General features: G+C 38.7%; 1 protein-coding gene across 5 annotated transcripts; it reads right to left on the reverse strand.

Moving 5' to 3' along the window:
- Positions 1–1145: 1145 nt before the first annotated feature.
- On the reverse strand, positions 1146–22184 carry cc2d2a (coiled-coil and C2 domain containing 2A). 5 transcript variants are annotated; one of them, XM_026157961.1, is made up of 41 exons: positions 22115–22184; positions 21741–21822; positions 21447–21500; positions 21200–21280; positions 20957–21107; positions 19470–19552; positions 19287–19388; positions 19130–19210; positions 18857–19039; positions 18594–18750; positions 18370–18506; positions 17754–17885; positions 15855–16064; positions 15671–15777; positions 15431–15571; positions 14891–15047; positions 14418–14689; positions 14010–14187; positions 13741–13894; positions 13490–13637; positions 12161–12299; positions 11872–12075; positions 11663–11755; positions 11479–11570; positions 10662–10676; positions 7970–8137; positions 7821–7878; positions 7592–7701; positions 6303–6399; positions 5117–5215; positions 4857–5033; positions 4044–4058; positions 3715–3918; positions 3541–3630; positions 3325–3438; positions 2627–2761; positions 2379–2501; positions 2244–2302; positions 1985–2162; positions 1615–1801; positions 1146–1492 (listed from the first exon to the last, which is right to left on the reverse strand). In XM_026157961.1, exons 3-40 carry the CDS (start codon positions 21450–21452, stop codon positions 1616–1618), a joined length of 4836 nt encoding a protein of 1611 aa, XP_026013746.1. In that variant the 5' UTR covers positions 21453–21500; positions 21741–21822; positions 22115–22184; the 3' UTR covers positions 1146–1492; position 1615. The 5 variants fall into 5 exon arrangements, with proteins under 5 accessions (XP_026013746.1, XP_026013750.1, XP_026013747.1 ...); XM_026157965.1 differs by lacking the exon at positions 22115–22184 and adding an exon at positions 21931–22035 and having other exon boundaries at positions 1146–1801; XM_026157962.1 differs by lacking the exon at positions 10662–10676 and having other exon boundaries at positions 1146–1801.
- Positions 22185–22616: the final 432 nt, after the last annotated feature.

The following is a 22616-nucleotide window of genomic DNA, read 5'->3' on the forward strand; positions in this document are numbered from 1 at the left end:
GGAGTCTGCATACAAGCATCTTTTTTTTTTTAGTTTCTTAATTTAATTATGCTGTCACTTTTCTTCACATTTAAACTATAAACTGGCAGTTTGAAGGACTTTTGTTGGTAATTTAATATAAAAATGCTGACTGTAAGGAAAATAAAACAAACCCTCACTTATTAGTGAGGGTTTGTTTCAAGCCAATTTGCCTCAGCAGCTGGCCAGTCACCTTGACTAACACACATTTCTTACCAAGCCACAGGACCATTGGTTATGTTGCACCCTGTATCTCTGTATTGATTCTTCAAGTCTCTGGAAGTCTGATGGATGAACACAATTCCTTCAGCTGGTGTTTTGGTGATTGTTTTAAAGAGTGCTCTCCCAAGTTTTTGGTACAGTCTTTCATATGTGTTCACTTGAGTTGAGATCTGAGTACTCTGAAGACTGATTCACATCATTCTCACACTCAACCCATTCGGTAACCCCTCATCGTATTGATGGGAGATCATTCTGGAAGAGTCCCACTTCCCCTCAGGTCAGGAATGTTTCATAGATTAAAATCAATAAAAAAAACAGTTCTGAGAAATTTTGCTCACATGCAGCGACCTCTCCCTCAAACACTGAGATTGGACTCCTTGAACGAATAGTTGTTCCAACTATATGTTTACTTAGCTTCACTTGGAGCCTATCTGCAGATGTCTGCACAGAGCAACATCTGGGCCCTGCTGTGGAAAGTAACACCCATCTAAAGGGGGGTTCTCAAAGTCTTAGTGCCAATTTAAGGAGCCAACTTATGACTGAAAACAGCACATGAAAAATGTAAACCATAAATCTTTTAATAAGCAAGCATTTTTTGTTTGGTTTTGGTTTACAGGTTTTTAATCACTAGCCAGATGGAAATTTTTAACATCTATTACTTTTACTCATTGTTTGGAAGGTTTAGAAATTGTGAAGTGAATAAGTGAGCTCCACCCTTAAATTCGCTCTACCATATATAGATACATATACATATAGACCTTTGAGGCGTGACTCAAGAGTGTCTGGATATATTTAAAGCAAACAAGCTGTGGTGACAGAAGTTTATGCATTTAATTCAAATACAATTTAGCTTATTTGAAAATGTTTATACATTTTACAGTTTATTTCTGACCATTTCATGAACACAAATGTCTTTTTTGCTTTCATAAATAAAACCTTAAAAATGTGATTAAAAATTATGGGTATCAGTCTGTCTAGTTCGGAAGCAGAAACCACTGTGAGGCCATTTCTGCTGCTTTGGTGTAACAAAAGTAACATCGGAAGCAATGGAGAGGCAACAGGGAACCGTTTTGCAAGTGCTTTCCACGGACCATTCCTCTCTCCTTATCCCTCCTGACTAATTTTTCTATAGTTGTGCTTTTTTGCTAGTGTTCTTGTCACAGCTGGTAGAATGAGCTGGTATCGGCAGCCGATTCATGCTAACTCAAAGTATGAAGGAGACATCGTGAGATGGGCCAGCACATATGGAAAGCTGAATACAAAAAAAAGTACAAAAAAATATTGCAAAGATCATGAAGATAACTTGATCTACAGTAATTTGCATTAAACATCAGCTTTAATAAAGCTGAAGCTTGATAAACAGTCAGATCTTACATCATGTGAGGACGAGTGAGGCCAAGTAAATCCACACTGACATGACGTTATTTGGGTAGGGGTGCACATACACAGCCAGGGCAAACTCCACATTTGATGCCTGAACACTGTGAATGCCAGTGCTGTACACTGCCTCTATAATGGGCCGGATCTCAGAAAACACCAGATTGAGGGGGAATCCTGAAATCTTCAAAGGAAAAGAGAGAGAAAAAAAAGAGAAAACCAAAAAAAAACCTGTTAGTGATATGAATTTTTCAAAGTGAGCTCACGCGCTTTCAGCCAACTTCTTCAGCACTGGACTTAAGATCCATGACACAACACAGTGACTCAGAGTAGCTTCTTGCGGAGGCACACCCTTTTTCAGACTTACTCTGTAGTCTCCCAGCAGGCTCTGCAGCTCATGGCGGTGTCCCTCAGCCACATCTTGTCCTCGGATCAGCTCCAGCTTGGGCAGGAACTGCTTCAGGGTGGTAGTGCAGTAGCGGTTCCAGCGGGTTGGCTGACGAGGTCGCCACTCCATTATCTTCTCCTTCAGGATCCTCTCGATTCTATTCAGAGTGACATGGTGCATGTGCTGCGTTTAGCCCGTGGTTGTTTTGAGAAGCAGCAGTTTCTGCTGTTTTACTTGCCTGTCCTGAAGCTCTGCTGCAGCTGCCCTGTCTGTGCGACGATACACCAGCTCCTCTGGCTAAAGACAATGACAAATTTTTGAGAAACAAACAAAGAAGTAAAAATAGGTTTATACAGTAATACTGAACACTTACTTGTATGCTAGACAGTCCAGGGTGGGAGAAAGTTCGGGAGAAAAACGGTTTCCACAAATTAGCTTTTGTGATGTCAAAACTGACCCTCATTGGTGATGTATATTGTTGAATGTTGAACCAAACCTTAAAATAAAAAAAAAACAAAACAAACAAAAAAAAAAACCACAACAAAAAGCAGACATGAATATAAAACTATGCAAAATTGTAAAAATGATGAAGAATAAATAAATGTATAAATCTTTATTCACATTGTCAGCATTGACCAAGCAGCCAACTGCCTGAAGTGGGCAGAAGGTGTCGTACTGCCCGTAGAACTGACCGCTGCTGGGATTCCAGATAAGGTAAAGGTTCTGCTCAAGGGTCAGGACATAAGCCGTGGGTCCCTGAGGAGGGAAGATTTTAGAACTCTTAGTGCTGCTGCAAGAACAAGTCTGAAAAATGAAGCAGCAAAAATAGCTGTTCTTGCAGTGGTGGCTGAAGACTGGTTGCAAAAGTCAGTCCCCATAGACTCCATTATCACACTATGGAACTTTACAGCAAAGATAAGCATATTCACAGCCAACAAAAACTCTTTTGGTCTCTATGAATTTTTTTAAAATAAAACATATTTAAACTATATTGCTTAGAGACTGTGGGTCACAGTGGGTGTAGCCGCTAGCTGTCTGCTTGTCTTTAGCCAATAAAAACTAACATGGAACTGACCAAAACTAACACTGAAGCAAGGACCTCTTACCCCTGTTTGGTATGTAGGCAGCAGCAGTGTGTTTGAGTGTTTATGAGTTATTCTGGTTTTGGGATAGCAGTCTATGAATACAGCTTGCTAATGGTAATTACTTCAACATTTATTTACAGTCTATGTGCAAGTTTTTAAAGCTGTGCTCTACTTAAAAATGTTACTGTGACACACATGAAATGTCTTCAGGTTTAAGAAATAAATGTCACCCACCTCCGGTATGGCTGTGCCAATTATAAGCCAGGCTTTCTTGCCCAAAGACAGGAAGTAGTTGCACAACAGTACAGCGTGTTCCTCTTCATCACCCGCTAGAAGGGTTAGGAATTGCTAAAAACAAACAACAACAAAAAAGCAGCTACCAAAAGGTACTACAATATGAGCACTGCCCTTCTGTATACAATGCTGGCTTCTTGAAGAAAGTTCACTTACGTCACAGGTGCTCCAAAGATCGCAGGTTGCAGAAAGTGAAACTTGGTCAGGCAGAGAAGGGATGAGTGACACAAATCGAGCAACGAGGGGCTGTGCGGGGATAAATATCAGTGCATCAGCAAATTATATCTAATTACCAAAGACGTTTTCTACATTAAGTAATATCACACTGACCGTGGCTTCCAATGGGTTATTGGGGAATTCATCCAGTAGCTCCTTTGGGGGACTGAGTGGTCGAATGTAACGTGTGATGAAGACAGTCTTCCCACTGAGGTCTATGACTGTGGTAATGCAGGGTCGGTCTGGGTATCTCTGAGCTGCGTCCCTCTCAAATCTCTCTGAAGCTTGCAATAAGCGCTCATCCTCTTGGGTGTCAAACTGCAAGAGAAGGTCAAATGAACAATGAATAAGGGCACAGAGCGATAGCTAAAAAGAAGTAACTTCAAATGTTGTGTCATGAATGGGTGATTAAAGGAGGATAAATGCTTTAATGGAGCAGTTACCTTCATTTCCTTTATCTAGTACATGCAGCAAAAGCAAATAAGCGATACAAGAGGATGACAGAAATAAGAGGAAATTAATTCATAACAAATTGTTTCAAAAATAAGAAACATGCATGTAAGTGTCTAAAATGTATAGGATCTATTTAAACACTTAAGCAGACATACTTTGCTTTGCTCATTTTCTTACGTTACATTAAAAATTGCTTAAGTTTCAAACAATGAGCAGGGCTTTTCCTACACAGAGAAAATTTCACTTGGCGCCAATGAACATCACCGGGATTGTGAGACTAAGTAATTTTTTAAAAATGGGGCTTCCTTACTTAAGCGTTTTTGTTTGTCAAATGGCTATAAATCATTCATTATTACTTTATGTATCATTTATGTATCACCTGACAACGCTATGACCTATTCTGAGCAAAGAATAAATCTTAAGAGGTCAGCCTTTATTAAAAGGCATTCCTTAAACCCAAAACTCTTCCTTTGGTTTTAGTTTTTTTCTTTTTCCTTCTTTGGGTTCTGTATGTCAAAGGGAAGAGATATTCCCAACATGGTTATCTCATGGACATAGTTCAGTATTTGAGCACAGAAGCCCCACCAATCAGATGGAAAATGGCTGAAAAAGTGAGTAGGTAAAATTACTAATAATAAAATCAAAACATGGAGCTAGAAATGAGCATACTAGGTCTCCTTTATATATATATATATATATATATATAGAGAGAAAAGCTTCTCTAAAGACTCATTGCAAAGTCAGATTACCAAAGCATGATGCTGAATGACTAGGGGTTTCTTGAGGTCGCCGTTTAAACTTACCTTCTCCCTAACAGACTCTCCAGGTACCAGCTGTGGATCGACAGTGATGAACAGCGTGATAAATGTTCCCTCACTCAGACTTCTCAAGATATCAAAACCACTATTAGTGAAGTGGCTCTTCTCCTTGCTGTAACCCAGCAGCACAGCTGGCGTGTTCACTTTAAATGTCCCATCAATCTAAGAGAAATGTCAGTGAGAAGTCCAGTCAGTCACAGCCATTAAGTGTGTGTACATCAGGTCTGCTTAAATCATAGACGCACCTTGGACTGAGAATAAATTGTGCTGAAAGGAATCTTGACTGAGCCCAACCAGCGCTTCTCTATGTGGGTTTGAATTGATTTCCCTCTGTTTTTGTCATTCTGAGGAGCAAAAATACAAATAATTCAAGCAGCAAGTAATGAGGGTGAGGATGCAGAATTTTGTTAAATTTATTTTTAGATTCACTCTTGAAGAGCATAAAAACCCACAAACATAGTCACAAAGGTCTTTAGGAGATATCAATAAAGGCCAAAGTCAAGTTGGCAATTACATCAATATCTGATAATACAGAAATTAATTGTATTATATCACTAAAATGACATGTGTTGCTGTCTACATAGATAGAAATTCACATTTAACAGAAATTAAACATAAGCCATTTTTCACAGTATAACCTTTTATTTCACTTATCTGACTTTAAAATCAGGGACTCGCTCACTGTTAGCTGTTATTACGCTGCCTTCAAGACGTTAAACAGTGGATGTCCTTAGTTTCTTTTTTTTTATTAAATGAAAACAAAACAGAGATTGTCATTTTTGTCATCGACAGTGCTCGGGGCCCCTTATCTTATTGTAAGACAGATATTAAAACCCTTGGTGTGTAACTTGATGGTTCTTTTAAACCGTGTAGGCAGGTGAGTGCAGTAGTCCAATCTAGCTTTTTCCATCTGAGACAGCTAGCCAAAGTAAAGCCATATGTTCCAGCTAATCTCTTTAAACGTGTTATTCATCTGTTCATTACATACAGACTGGAGTACTGCATTTCTCTGTACTTGTCTGTACCAGTCTTCTATTTATAGTCATGGCGAGAGAGCCTTTTCTGTGGCAGGTCTCATACTCTAGAATAGTCTGCCTCTAAATATTAGATCTGCACAAACACTGGAACATTTTAAATCTTTACTGAGGACACATTTTTATGACCCCAACATTTTTTGTTTTTACAGCCTTGTTGTTGTTTTAGTCTTATCCCTTCTCGTTTATATTTTATTGCATCACTGTCATGCATTTTATTTATTTTAGTTGCATTTTAGTTTGTAAAGCATAGTTTGAAATGTGCTATATAAATAAACTCGATTTTTACCATTTGATTCACGGATATTAAACCAGGATCTTAAACCGAAATCTAAACCTGACAGGAAAACAATGGAGGGATGTGAGAAGTGAGACAAAGTGAACAGTGTTTACTCACCATCACAGTCTCATGTACCACTTCATCAAATATGTTGATGAAAACCTCATCTTTGACTGACTGCAGGCTAGCAGTGCTGTAGTCACCATTTGGAGCGCTGTAGAGAGGAACATTAGGTAAGTAACACCACTCAGCAGCCATTGTGCTGGGCAGTTATTTTGAAAAACAATGATGGGAAAATGCATGTTTAGAATCACCAGTCAAATCTGATGAAAAGTGCTCAAAAAGTCTCTCTTATAATGGTATCTGGTCAAAAACACCAAGCTTTCACTTTGTGATACACTGCATTAGCCAGCTCAGTTTCATCCTGATTAAAGGAGCCTGTGCAGGACAGGTACAAAGGCATGAGGAGATCCTAAACAACAACTATTTTTGTGCATGCTTGAGTTTTTGTGGATGAATAACGGAAAACAAAAAGAAAATCTTTAAACTGTTAATTAAAAGTCACACATGGCTAGCCTCCCATTTACAATTATAATGGGCATTTCAAAAAAAACAAACAAACAAAAAAGAAAACAATAAAAGAGATAATTAATAATAAAAGAAGCAGAGTAAAAAGGAATCCAATAAAACACAACATACACTTACGATCAGTTATACGACATACAGCATCAAGTAAAACAGGTGCTGAGGCTAAATGCCTTGTAACTATAAATGTAAACTGACACTTTAGGGTGTATTGTAAAGAGTTATAGTTGGCCAGAGCATAGAAACTAAATGTCTTCCAAACGCAGGATAGACTTGAAGGATTTGCAACAACTGGGACTTAATGGACTCAGTTTGAGTCCCAGAGCACTAGCAGAGAAGTGAAGTAAAATGGCAGTTTCCCAGTGAGAGCCACAGAAGTAAACAGCCACACGGCACTTCTGTGAGACCACCCACATCGTACTATAAAAGCTGGTAGTAATAAACCTGAGGATATAAAGATGTAGGATGGAGAGAAAAGTGTCTTATATAAAGTTTTTCCTTCAAAACACGTAAGAACGTTATTTATTTTCCTTTTCCTGTACAAGAAAATTATTACTTTGTTATAGTTTATCAACAAGATTGTCCAACATTTTGAAATTCATATTTATAGTTTAATATGCATCAAAAATGCTAAGGTATTTATATTCTGAATTCCTCTTTATATTGGGACACTAAATAGTGGAAATCTACAAATCTGACAGTCCAACAGAGAGATCATTCAACACAAAGCCCCCCCCCCCCCAAAGGAAAAGAGACACCCCTCCACCCCCCAAAAAACAAACAAGCAAACAAACGAACAAAAAAAGAAAAACCCAACTCACCTAAAAGGCAGCTGCAGCTCCTCGTTCCAGCATGGGTTTGGTCCATCGGCTGTGGCTGTTTGAAGTACTGTGCGTTGGAAGGAAACCTCCACAAATGGCCTCACCTGTATCTAAATTAGACACACAAATACTCCACATACTTGACACTGATTATAGAGACTCTGTATTGGTATCAGATTATGCTCGGCTGCTTGTGTAAAGCAAAATAAGATTAGACTTTGTGCTGTACCTGGTCGGGAAGCCCAATGCTGCCCTGAAGGGCACTATGAGATGTCTGTCCTGGTTTACTACAATAGAAACCCATTAAAACACAGTTCAGTGTCCAGTAAGGTTTCTAAACATATATGCTGGTTTCTAAATTTGAATGGCTGAACTCACTTGCTCTGAAGCCTGCGGACTGGGATATCATAAGCCCGGATGATGTTAACAAGCAATTTGATGTCTCCGTCAGACAGATTCTGGGCCGTCACCTTCTTTCTTTCTTTCCTCTGAGGTTTCAGTGGTCGTTTTGGTTCAGCCAGCTTGAAAAGGTTTATTCCTAAAATCCTGATAAATGCAACAAACATGTAATCACTTTGTCAACAGCCTGCAGGACTATTCATTTAAAATTAAATCTTACTGTAATGTAGATAAGAATTTGTGGCAATATGACAAAGCTTTTTTGCTCTAATTCTGGGTCGGGGTTACCACCAACAGTACTCAGTCCCTCCAGGTATTTGTAGTTTTATATGTCAATATCATTAAGGATTCTTCCTGTTAAAATGAAGTTTTTCTTTCCCACTGTCACCAAAGCATTTTCTCATAGGGGTATATATGATTGCTAGGCTTTTCTCTGTATTATTGTAGGGCCTTTACCTTCCAATATAAAGCACCTTGATGCCGCTGTTGTTCTGATTTGGTGCTATATAAATGAATTGAATTGAAAATTTAAAGTAACCTTTAATGGCATTAACAAGAACCGCTGGAAACATACTGTGCTGCTTATCCTGTATCTAAAGTCTAAAATAGGCATATCACAATAAGTGTGTATTGAACAATAATTGTGATATTTAAAAATAAACAGTTATTGTATTAATAACGCACAGAATAATATTGTTAATATCAGAAATTCTTCCCTTTGCAAGCTTTTGTATAATTATAGTTGTTAACAGTTGTTTAACTGATCTGACAAAAAGACAAGATACAACAACATCAACAATGATAATAATAATTTTTCAATAATTTTTTTTAAATACTTTTTTTCCACCCAAAATTATACGGATATTGTAATAAATATCACAATTTATTCTTTGATAAATGTGAAGTCAAATTTGGATATTGTGACAGCCCTGGTATAAATGTGCCGGCATATAATCTGGTATCTTACAGAATGGCTATGATTCAGGATGTAGCACAGGTACAGTACCAGTTGGAAGGACTGTGATTTAATCTCTGACTTCTCCACTTTGTTTGTCAACATATCCTTGTCCCTTTTTGGGGGGCCTTTTTCAGCTTTATTGATAGATACAGTGAAGAAATGACAGGAAAGTGGAGGGAGAGAGAGCGAGAGGGGAAGTAATGCAGCCACCGGCTGCTCAACGCACTAAGCTAAACCAGCGACCGTATACATGTCCTTTATACTAAATCCCATTGCATTTATTTGTTTGTATCCTTTATTTTTGCATCCATTTGAGTGTGAGCATGTGCATCATAAATTTAGATAACAAAAGCGCTTGCATTTTTTAGGCATGTAGCACAGAAGCTTTTGAGTGCTCTGTAAAGGTAGAAAAGTGCTCTAAAAGTATCATTTCATTTACCAAATCAGTTGGATAATGCCCTGTTGTAGATTTACATTTATATAATTTCACTGCATTTCACTCTCAGACTGCAGGCTTGCTTGTGGTTCCTAGGGTATTTAAATGTGGAATGGGAGGCACAGCCATCAGCTATCAGGCCCCTCTCTGGATCTGCCTCCCAGTTTGGATTTGGGAAACAGACACTCACTCTACTTTTAAGATTCTTTCTATTTTGATAAAGCTTGGGACGACCGTGGCTCAGGGGGTTGGGAATCACATCTGTAACCGGAAGGTCGCCGGTTCGATCCCTGGGCTCTCTGTCCTGGTCGTTGTGTCCTTGGGCAAGACACTTTACCCTACCGCCTACTGGTGATGGCCAGAGGGGCCGATGGCGCGATATGGCAGCCTCGCTTCTGTCAGTCTGCCCCAGGGCAGCTGTGGCTACAACTGTAGCTTGCCTCTACCAGTGTATGAATGTGAGAATGAATGAATAGTGGCATTGTAAAGCGCTTTGGGTGCCTTGAAAAGCGCTATATAAATCCAATCCATTATTATTATTACTACTATTGTCGTAAATCATAGTACCTCAAGTCGCCCTGTCTTTTCTTTTACCTCACCCCCAACAAGTTGCCCTTCTCTTACAATGGTTCTCCCAGAGGTCTGTTTCTAGTAAAAGGAAGTTTTTCCTTCCCACTGTTACTAAGTGCTTGCTCATAGGAGGTCATCTGATTGTTGGGGTTTATTTTTATATTGTAGGGTCTTTACCCTAATGTAAGATGCCTTGAAATGACTTTAAATAAATCTGAAAAAATTAACTGGACTGACTTAAAATGGCAACAATCAGATGATCCCGTAGGAGCAAGCACTGGGCAACGGTAGGAAGGAAAAACTCCCTTTTACTAAGAACAGACCTCTGGCAGAACCATGCTAAGGGAGGGGCAGCCATTTACTGCAGCCTGATGGGGAAGAAAAACAATAGAGTAGAGCATATAAAGATATCCATCAGTATAATGTACTGCTGCAAGAGAATGCTAAAATTCTTCTTATATTAGCAGCTTCTAATATTTTACCATTTTATTGGTGTTAATCTCTATGAAATTTTACAGCTTTTAAAATCTTTAGCTTCATATTCTGACTAAATTCTTTTTCATTATTTACAAAACCCTGGGAGGATTGAACACTGGAAACAGTCTGTTATATTCATTCATGCACTCGTATTCAGGGTTTAAACTAAGAGGAGAAACAGAGACACAAAAGACAAAAAAACAAAACAAAGCAAAACTCCAAGAACATACCCTGGACCTGCACCACTGTAAAACAAACAAACAAAAAAAAGAAAAAGGAAAAAAAAAGAAGAAAAGCAGAAAAATAGAAAAAAATAATAATAAATGAAACAAAGTGTACATCAACAGCATGACTGACACTGATGTACATTAATAAATATATAAATCTGCTTAAAAATAGTCAAGGACTGAAATTGATTTCAAATGTTCTGTTATCATGTCCACATGTTGTGAAACCAGCTCTAGCACAACAATGTATTAACTTCTAGAGGAGAGAACAAATTAGACAGGCGAATGCAGTGTTGAGTTAAGGATCAAATACACCAACCCAGCAGCTGCCAAAATGCACAGTTACATCAGCGTGTAATTTTATGCTGGCCCTGCAACTCTTTCTGATGACTGTTGAGCAAACGTGAAATTTCCTAGCCTTAGCTTTAGTGGTGAGGGAAGTATTTTTTATCAGTTCCTTTTTTGAAAGTACTAATACTGTACTGTTTATGACTCTGGTGCAAGAAAGTATTGCACTGGAAGTGTTAAATACTAAACATAAAAGTGCTTAATACAGGAAAGTGACTTCTGTGTCAGTTGCGCACAACATCATTAGATTATTAGCAGTAGACTAAAAGTACAGTTGAATGACAAGATGCAAGTACAGTACAAATACCTTAAATCTGTACTTAAGGAGAATACCTGAGTGAATGTACACTGCACCACAGGTGAATAAAGAAAGAAATAGCCATACTTGAAAACATAACATACACAGCACAAACAAAAAAGCTCGTATATTTTGAGTCAGGCTATTCAGCTTTTGCTAGCAGTGCATATTTACCCAATGGTTGGTATCTCTTCTTCTGTCACCAAATCAGACAGGAGGTAGTGATGCTTGGCAAGAAGAAACCTGTTGATGACTGATTCTCGGATCTGTGGACAAATGCCAGGATTACACAACACTTAAGTCTCTTGTGTGCTAAATACTTGCGTATGAATTTTTTTTTCTTTTTTAAAAAGCTCACCTTCTGAAGGTATTTGGCCACTAAAGCTCTGTGTGAATCCAAATGCTCTTTGGTATCAATTACCTCTCCCTCTTTCAATCTTTTTTCATATTCCTGAAATAATTTTAACCAAAGTTAAGAAAAAAAAAACTATTATCCTTTTATAGAGCTTGTGCATCTTCATTATACCACATTGATAATATTCTGCAATACACTTTTGAAAAGCTGACCTGGAAAACCGTATCAGTGACCTCCCTCTCTAAAGCAGGAATGAATTTGTAATTCCGAAACTCTGCAACTTCCTGGTTCCTTAGCTTGAGCAGACGAAACCTTCCAGACTTCTCTAACTCTTCATCAGTCACAAAATTAAACTCCTCCTGGAGATGTTCCAGGCGGAAGTACTCTGGAGCTGTTACTTCTCCACTACTGGCCACCTGTAAAAAACACATAGAGTTACATGGGAAAATGTTTCATTTGATGCGTTCATGTCCTTAAAAATAGCCATCTTCTGATACTCACTTTTAGCAGCTGCATGATGGAGGCATTTTTCGGATCGTTTGGATCCAGACGCGACTGCTTGGCCCACTCACCAATTTTTTTCATGTCATATAGTCCAGATGCCCCAATGTAGCTAACAGCATCAAGATGGCCCTTGCCACTAAGAAACACAGACAGATCAGTATTGACAATAACATAAAAACAACAACAACAACAAGTCTTTGAGCAATTTTGTAATATTTTATATTGCACAGAAGATAAAGTAAAACATTTAGAGATCAATTTAAAAACCAACACATTGTTGGACTGACACTGACAACTTCATATACCAAACACATCCCCCCGATCTGGCATTGCTTCATGCCATTTCAACTCCTTCATGCCAGAATCTACCTGCAAGGGCATATTTCCACATTGTGGCCCAATGTTATATGCAACATATTTATAAGGAGTGATGAGCTTGATGCCTAGACACCAATCTCAACCTCCAGTCATGTGAAAACTCTCTTTTTTATATGTCTGCATATTTTGCTGCAGTAATAAACCAATTCCAACCAACAGGCAGAAAATCAGTATCACGATAGCACTTCATCCTAACCCAAGGACACGCCATAGTCTTATAGAGATGGCCATTGCACAGTCTGTCATACACTTCAGTTTTCTGATTTGCTTTTCAGTGTATGTGGTTGTTGCATCTGGCTTTCCCTCCTTTCAATCACAGTTTTTACCATCTGAAGGGACAATAAGCTCCTCAGCCTCCTGTAATAGCCTTTATTTTAAAAACCTGAAAGCAAAGAATAGGTGCTGTCTCAGATCACTTCAGTTATAACATGCTGAAAAGTTATGCTGTCTCGGTGGGGGGGTGTAAATTTGCTTTTTCAGTAAGAAAACACAAAATAGTCCTTTAAAAACTTCTCCTGCTGTACACTGCAAAATGTTTGACAAATGTTAGCGAGCTAACCGTGCTAACGCGTTGAAGCCATGCAACCCACACACGGGGCGATCCGCGCTAACTTGCCAACGGAGATTTGCCGCGTTAATGCAGTTAGAGCGTTAACGTTATTTTAATGAGATTAACGCTGACAGCACTATATATGTATGTAATATATATATATATACACAGTGGCTTGCAAAAGTATTCGGCCCCCTTGAACTTTTCTACATTTTGTCACATTACAGCCACAAACATGAATCAATTTTATTGAAATTCCACGTGAAAGACCAATACAAAGTGGTGTACACATGAGAAGTGGAACGAAAATCATACATGATTCCAAACATTTTTTACAAATAAATAACTGAAAAGTGGGGTGTGCATAATTCTATTAGGAAAATCAAGAAAGATACTACCTGTGAACGCCACCAGGTTGTTGAGAAATAGGAGGCGCAAGGGGTACATCATCGTCCCCGATACCCCAAGAAACACAGCACGAGACCTTCCCAGAAGTCAAAAGACTTTGCTTGTTGCTGCCATCAGCTTCAAAGGAGAGGGGCACATCTGAGAAGGTGTATAGAGTGTAAGAGAGAAGTTGATAAGTTAGTATAATTAAAAGTATTCTTGAAATATTCAAATATTTCATATCTGAAAAAAAAAAATGTACCACTTCCAACTCCCTCGTGGTCAAACATCACTCTCTGGTTGCTACTAAACTCAAATTCCTCAAGAGGGACGCTGCCTGTCACGACAGAGGGTTCTGGCACTGGAAGAAACACCTGAGCCAGGAGAGAGCATGATGACCCAATCTCCTCAAACACCTGCCCACACACAGTAAACACAAAAATTAATTGTTAGAATAGATCACAGCAGTCATTTATCAAGTAAATGCGTGGATACATAAAGTGGCAGCATGTTCAGCACTCTTTACTGTACCTGCAAACTAATGCTTTGGGGACAGTTGACTATCTTGAGATTGAATATCTGTCCAAAGTGCACCCTGAAGTCGGTGTTCAGGGAGCGACTGTCTGTTCGTGAAACTTCTTTGTCATTATAAAGGATCTTGGTGAAAAGAGAGCGCCTGGCAACATCTTCTCTTCGAGCTTTTTCGGCCCTAAACACGAAGAAAACAAACGTGATGAAAACATTCACAAAACCACAGTGAAAGTGCAGTTCATCATCATAACTGAAACACCTGCAAATAGGTGTGATATTCCCACCTGTGACAAATATTCTGCTATTAAGTTTTCTCATTTTAATAAAAAAACAAAACAAACAACCCTCACCCAAATATTTACTCTTTGCTGATTGGTTCATACATGTTTGTGTTTCTGCTGTGTCTACCTGGGGCACAGTTCACTGGCAGTGATGTTTGCAGATGCAGACAGCTCAGGAATCAGGATGGCCTCTCCTGGCTTTCTACGTATCCTGAGGGCTTTCTCCCTCACCCACTGCTCTATGGAGCCAAGGTCTGGTCTCTCTGGGGGCTCCGGCTTTGGGGGGGGTTCGTCAGTAGGTCCTTCTGATTCACTCACATCCTGTTCTTCATCTTCTCCTTCAGTGTCATCCTGTGCCTGACCTTTCTTCTTCTTTTTTTGCTTTTTCTTTTTGGCTTTCTGAAAACAGTGAACATGAGGAGGTGTGTGTGTGGGTATATCTTTACATTATGATTTGACATACAAAGTCAGGTGGACTGCCTTTAAACCACATTTTCAATTTTTTTTAATGCATGCATGATCCTTATTAAAAAACATTTATTGAAATGTGTCGTATGCAGGGGAAGATTAGATGAAGAATGCAGGTAAAAATGTAGGCACCTGTTTCTTTCTGCAGAGTTTCCATTCTTCCAGCCGTTTCTTGTACTCAGCTAATTTATTCTGGTATTCTTCCTCAGTCTCTGCCTCTAATTCTACAACCTCTGCCAAGATTTCATCTTCATAGTCCTGCTCATCTGACACCCGATCCACATTCTCCCTGAAGAGGCAATAGACAGCACAACAGATTAATGACACTGGGACAAGAATCTGGAGAACTCTCTACAGAGCAAATCTTACTCTATCCAGCTGATATCGATTAGGGATGAGTGATAAAACAATACCAGATTTTAAATCAGGGAGAATTTAGGGTGTTGGAAGTCTCAGATTTTGGCTCACGGGGATTGGGACTTTGAAAACTCTGGCCATTATTAACGTTAGCAATTATAATTAACAAATATAATAAAAAAAAAAAAAATAGGACAAACAAAACAGACCCCATTTAGTATTTTTATGGAGTTGCATAAAACATCCCCATAAAGAATATACACATTATTTTACTGTTACCGCCTCACTGAAATTTCTGTCACTTTTAGCTGTTACCTTCTGAGGTAGAGCTTGTAGGGTGTATTGGTAAACTTCTGGAACTCTCTCAGGGCTTTAATCTCCTTCCACACTTTAACTATATTTTTCAGAAGAGTCCTGTCTTTCTCCTGCTCACTGTCTCGGAGATGTCGAGTGTTCCTGTAATATTTGGAAAAACACTACTGCTCAAAGAGTCAATGTTACAGTGCATGTTTTTAGGCTACAAGGACTTCGTAGGATGCTAAGGGATGAACTCACCTAACCTCCAGATTATACTCAGAAATCCTCTGCTGCAAGGCCTGAGTGGGGTTAAGCCCACTATGGCTCTCCAGCATATTCCGCAGTGCATTCCTTAGTCCATTCAACTAAAGCAGAAAATAAGACACTAAACACACTGAATGCTGCATATAAACTCTGGAGTCCCTTTCATAGCTCACTTTACCTTGTCAGTGAGGTGACCTGTGAGATTATTGCGTTGCCTGGTTAGGTACTGATCGTACAGCTGAGCTAGGCGGGCGCCCAGGATGTGTTCGCGGCTGAAAAGTGGGTGATGGGAGAAGATCAGCCCAGAGACATCAACATCAAGCTGGTAGTCTCCCTCAGGATCTGCTGCACCAGCAATGTAAAGATTTGCATACTTGGACTTCACCGCCTGGGAGACAGAATAACACAATCCATCATGCACTATCCTGGGAAATGAAAACCACTATGAATTATACTTGGCACTCGTGCCTTGCCTGTGTGTTTCCAAGTTTCCAAGTATGTGCCAGTTTAAAGGAAGCATGAAATAGCTGGCAAGATTGAAAGCACCATCAGGGGAGTGCTGTAATGCAAAGTCATGCATGAAAATAATGTGCTATAAACACCCAACTTAACTACCCTGAACACTGTGTTTTCAGGATGAACACGTATGACAGCTGTGCCCGTCTCCAGAATTTAATAAATAAATATGAACAAGAGACGATAACTACTTGTTTTCCCTAGAGATAAAGACTGTGCTTAAACTCAAAGCCCTTTGTATCTGTAACTTATTTTTTCAGGGTTTACATATTTGTTTAACTGGACAGTCACACCACACATACCAGTAAAATGCTAATAAGGCTGGAATCAACTGCTTCTAATAAAGATGCGGATGTAGTCTAATGAATTACAGGAAATATAACACTCATCCATCCGTTTCAAATTATCCAGGAATTTGTTTACACAAGTTTACCCATTTATTTCACATTTTATTTTCCACAAGGCTTCATCACTTTGTTGGGCAGGTAAGCCATGGAAACTGTGAGCACGGTTAGGTCAGGGCAGCTGGGAACATTTTTACTGGTGATTTTTTCCCCCCATTATTCATCTTCTCACTGTTGTTTTAAAAATGTTGATTTTTAATATTATTTAATAAAAGTAATAATAATTAATAAGTTAAAATGAAATTATTGTAATGAGGCTGCTTCAACTCAAGTTAAGCTATCACCAGTGTCTCCTCTTCTCTGTGTAACACATGCAGCCATGAACTAGACTTCACTTGACAGAAGTGTATGTGACAACACAAATTTCAGATGCACCTCTTTAACCGGTCAGCTATCTAGTAGGAAGTATGTGTGCATTGAATCATGTTTGCCATTCCCTAGCAACTGTCACTACCGTATCACTACCCTATCCATTCCCTATCACTAGATAGGAAATGCAGTACAAAAGACAAACATGTCTGAAGACGACCGTTTCTTGCTGGGAACAAGGACAACCCTGAAAAATAGTCCAATAAAGGTTTTTAGTGTTTTTATTGAAACTATTACATATTTAACTGTTTTCACTGCTTGTCAAACAAAGCAGCTAACTTAAGAATTTAAAGGGATCTTCAAAAGTGTTGTTTTATTATTCAAAAAATTATCAAAGTATTTGATAGATTAATAAATAATAAAATAACAGTTAAGGTACAGCCATGCTCTTCTTTCTTGTTTAAAAATCATAAGTAAGGGGTAAAAGTAAAGCCTTGAAAAGCTAGGGTTTAATTTTAATGCTGGCTCTTCTTCAGATGTAATTTCACAGCTTGCAATACTTTTAACGTCTACAAATGGAGTTTGGAGTTTTGATGTTGCTGTAAATTTTGAGAAGATAGCATATCACAGATGTGTTGGCCTCCATCACTGATCTGTCCTCCAATAACAAATGCATACCTCCTCTCTATTTCTTTGTACCAAATGCCAAACTGCCCTTTTGCTTTTTTCTAAAAGGCAAAGAGGTTAGAAAAGAAGAGAGGGCATCGCAACGCCCTCAGTGTAGGAATGCAAACAGTGCTTTAGATGATGAAAATGAACAAAATGATTGGTGTGTGTGTGTGTCAGACCTTCCTATACACAGTCTGTAGCGCAGGGTCTAGGGCCTCCTCCATGTGGAAAAGGGGGGGTCTTGTGGATGATTCCTTGATGGGGTTAGGCAGAGCGATGATCCTGCCATCATCTCCAAACCACTTCTTCCCCTTAGCAAATAAAAACAACACAGTAGGGATATGAATACACAGATAATAATATAATAAAACAAAGTAATGAAAAGTCTCTTATGGTAGTTTTATTTTAATGGAGAGAGGTAGAATGTCAACCAAAAACCCAGAAGGTCTTCACTCTAATCAAAATACAAGAAAAAGTGATGTGTCTCCTTAAACTATATTCCAAAAACATGAACAACACAGACTGTTACACTGCTATACACAAACTTTAATATAAGAGCAGTACACTTAGGTCAGACCAGTGGGTCAATATCTTCCCTGAGATGCGTGAAAACCTGGTGACCAACTATAACAAACATCTTACTGTTGTGCTTGCTAACCAGGGTTTCTACTAAGTCATGTGTTACGTGGGGATCAAAAACGTCTTTCACTCAATGACATTAAAAAAAACTATTTTTTTAAATTGAAAATACCTTAAAAATTACTCAGGAAATTTTGGCTTTTTAGCTGATGTTACCTCCTCCATTTTCAAAATCCGATTCTCCAGAATATTCTCATTGGTCAGGGATACGGGAGGCCTTTCCCCTACATAGAGACCCTCATCCTCCAGGTATCGAGGTTTCATGTTTTCAGGCAGTTTGATGGAGGTTGGAACTATGAAAATTAAGCATAATATAATTTTTTCCCATATGAGGGAGGTGCAGATGTGAATTAAAATATTTAAGACATGATATTATATACCTGTTCGAAAGCTGGGTGTAAACAGGAGTTCGCTTTGTAGCTGAAGAAGTTTTTGGTACCCGACATACTCGGCTTTCCTTATTTCCAAGAAGTCCTGGGGTGACTGGTCAATGACAAATAAATCTTCTTGGGTTTGTACAAGAGGAGCTTCTTCACTCTGAGAGAAGGATGAAGATGAGGCAGTTAGTCCATCTTATGCAAATGAAAAAAGGTAAGAAATAATTTTGACAAAAAAAAATAAAAAATATTGGTTGCCCTGTTACCTGGGTTTCATTTTCTTCTTGAATATCTTCATCAACATCTTCATGCTCTTCATCTTCATCTGTTGTTTTCCTCTGTTTTTGTCTTCTCCTGCTGCTCGTCTCAATCACATCTGGTGGATCGGGGTCAAAGTTCAACGTGAAGAAATTGAATGCTTCTTCAGCTGTCGGCAGGCCTTTTCCTACCTGTATTTGCAAAGAATAAAATGAATACATTAAATTTCATTATACAACTGCTTTTTGTATACAGGATTTCAATCTCAATCCATGCCTTACTTGTCTTGCTGCTTCTCTGAACCTGACCCTGGTGCTGAGGGGTGGAGGGGAGTCCCGTCTTCCAGCTCTGTCTGCATCAGCCTGTGAAACACCAGGAATTAACTTCCACCAATGGAAAGCAATACATGAGCCCAGTTAAGGTGAGATAGAGGCTCACCTCTCTGTCAAACCTTGTTACGGTGTCTCTGTCTCTGAGGCTATGGAGACGACTGGGAAACTCGAGAGAGGCCTCCTTATCCTGAAGGCTCTCACCTTTAGACTGAAATACAAGCCACAGATTATAGAGCAACAATTTCACTCAGATCGTGTGCTGTGTGTGAGAAAAAGAAACTCCATTTACCCTGGCTGCTTTTAGTTTCTCTTCCAAGCGTCGTTTCACAAAGTCATCTAAATGGTGAGTGTGCTGAGTTCTTGAGGTGAGACCTAGAGCACAAAGCACTTGTTTAAGGCTCACTTAAACAACATCAACTACCTTCTGTCAAATTTTGATATTAAATGCTGCTTACATTTGGATACCTGGTGTCTGATTAAGAGTTTCCAGATTTAAATCATACATAATTTTCAGTTCTTTACCCAGGTAAAAGAGTTTTGCTTTTTAAGAATCCTAGGCCATGTGGCAGTCTCCAACCCATATACCGTAGAAAGATTCACTACCATCCTATCATATGCTTTCTCTAGATCCACAAGCAGCAACTTTTGAGCTTCTCTATACATATCTACATTATCAAAGCAAACATAGAATCTGTAGTGCTTTTTCCGTGTATGAAGCTATACTGATGCTCACTGATCACCACCTTCCTTCTTAACCTAGCTTCAACATTTCTTTCCCATAGTTCCATGGTAAGGCTTATCAACTATACCCTTTGTACCTACTACAGTTCTGTACATCACCCTTGTTCTTGAAAACTGGTAACAGTACACCTCTTCTTCATTTATCCCTAAAATTGTCTGGCTAAAAAGACAACCACTCTTTCTCCAAGACATCGCCATACCTCCACAGGTATGTGACCTGAGCCAACTAGCTTTCATTCTCTTTATACATGCCCTCACTTCCTTCTATTATTAACTAAGCATTTGTATGATACGATTGCATATTATCAGCTTTTCTCTCACTCAGAGTTTGTACTGTTAGTTGTTTGAGGTCTCTCTACTCTCCCTTTTTTCCCCCTCCTCTTTCACTGCACCTCCCAAGTGACAGATGGTGGCTTCGTCCAAAGGTTTCTTCCTATTAAAAAGGTGTTCTTCTCTACCAACGTCACTGAGTTCTCACTCACAGTTAAAAATGTTTGGGCTCTCTCAAACAATGTAGTGTCTTTACCTTGCAAAATAAAGTATCTTGAAGTGGTTGTTGCTGTGAATCAATACTATATAAATAAAGTGAACTGAACTGATCTCTAATAGCACGTTTTAATTGCCTCTAGACTATGCAAAGCTAAGCTGCAAAGTTTTTAACCAAACCTAAATCAAGGTATCACATCACACCAATTTAGGCTTTTTACAATGACTCAAAGTATGTTTTACAGTGATTTTGCCTTCTAATCCCTTTAAGAATTTTTGTAACTTCCCCTAAATTCTTCTGTTCTCTACATGACACTTTAATTTTATGATTTTATGACTTGTAGGTTTTATTTTTGTATTAAATAAAAAAATACAAGTTTTCTATATTTGTATGAAACGTCTACTACATATAAAGATGATCATTATTATGGTCTTATAGCCTGGGGAAAAAAACAAACAGTTGAGTACTGTTTTGTGTTGTTACCAGATCACTCATTACTTGTATGATGAAGGAGTAGAGGTACATTTGATTAAGACATAAACACAGACCTTTCTGAGAACCAGTGCGAGATTTCGATAAAACCACTGAATCGTCCGCTTTCTCAGATGGTCCCTCATCTGCACTGTACTGCTGGATGGAAGTGACATCCTTGACATCATCAGCATCACGGGACTTCTGGATGGAAGACTGTTCAAGCAGCTAATAAAAGCCAGAAGCAATCAAAACTGTTAGAATTTTTAACCGTGCCATTAGTGGAATCACAGAAATGAGGTGGATACCAAAAGATTTACCCTTTTCTTTCTCTTCTGTCTCTCAGCTCTTAAATGGCGTTTCAAAGCCTCTCTTTCATCTTCTTCACCGTCTTCAGGCGCCTGGCATACACAAAGATACACTTTATATGGATAGCAGAAAAATGAAAACTTGCATCCAAGCTGGTATTTAGCGCACTAAAGCCGGAAGAAAGGCTGAAGAAGGTAAGAAGTTGGTGTTCAGCAGCCAGCAGGAATGAGCAGCTAAAACCTAGTTAAGGGCACCAACCTCCATTGTAGTTCGTGGGTCCTCTTCACTCAGTTTGATAGAAGGAACCAGAGCCTATCGAGTACAGTTAGATTTACTAAAGCGTTACAAGCTCCCTTATCTGTGCTCCTGTGTGCATTTCTGATGTTGAGTGTGTTCAAAATGAGCCTGGCTCCTCCGGTCATGTTGTGTCTTGTCAGGAAAGAATGACGCTCGCTCATTTAATGCTGGCGGAACTTGACAAGGTAGCTGTCACTTCACAGTAAAAATAAATAAATAAAAATATAACCAAGTTTTCAAAGCCTGTGACTTTACCTGGACGTCGTCCTCATTTTTCTTCTTAACTAGAGTTTCTTGGAAAGCCCGTCGTTTCTTATGCAGTTTTTCTCGTATATCACTGCAACAGAAACAGAAATGAAATTGTTTTAAAACAGAAACAAATTAGCTTAGCTTAGCATCTCACAGGCGTATTATTTATGGTTGAGAGCAAAGAGAGAAGCGTTACCTTTTGGAAGCCAGATTTGCGATGCTTTTTCTCAACAATAGTAAACGGTTTGAAATAAAAACCACTACTTTACTGCAGCTAGATATCCATAAGCACCTTTCCCGCAATTATTAGATATTTAACATTAAGCAAACAAATTCCGTTATCGCTGCCTAGTAACGGTATAAACTACTTCTCGACCTACCTTGGAAGACGACCGATGCAACCTAAACTTATAAGCAGTTTTGGATTTCATTCGTCTAGTTGACTGTCAATCAAACAGCTTAGTGACGCGTGAACCCGCGTAGTACGGAGTCCGAGAAGGTACAGATCCGTTTTTTTTGTTTTGCACCGTGCTCATTTAGAATGCCGGGTACAGCGAAACTAATTAAAAAAGAGGTAAAAGAAAATGAAATTAAGTGTTTTTTTAAAAAACATTTTGCCATAAAAACGTCAAATGTATGAACAAATAATATCACAATATAACACTATCTTATGTAGTGTGAAAAACAAAACTGTACTAAGTTTGTTATTGTCTATTTTTTCAATTGCTTTATTTTTGTGTTGGGATTTTCTTACTATTATTTATTGTGTTGTTGGGTTTTTAACATTTTTTGGTTTCTGGTCGATAATGATTGTCATTGCAATACTAGGGAATTTGTATATCAGTAAATTTAATTTCTGCTAAAGTGGACCTGTGATGCTTA

Source organism: Astatotilapia calliptera, chromosome 23 (genome assembly GCF_900246225.1).
Source record: "Astatotilapia calliptera chromosome 23, fAstCal1.2, whole genome shotgun sequence".
NCBI lineage: Eukaryota > Metazoa > Chordata > Actinopteri > Cichliformes > Cichlidae > Astatotilapia > Astatotilapia calliptera.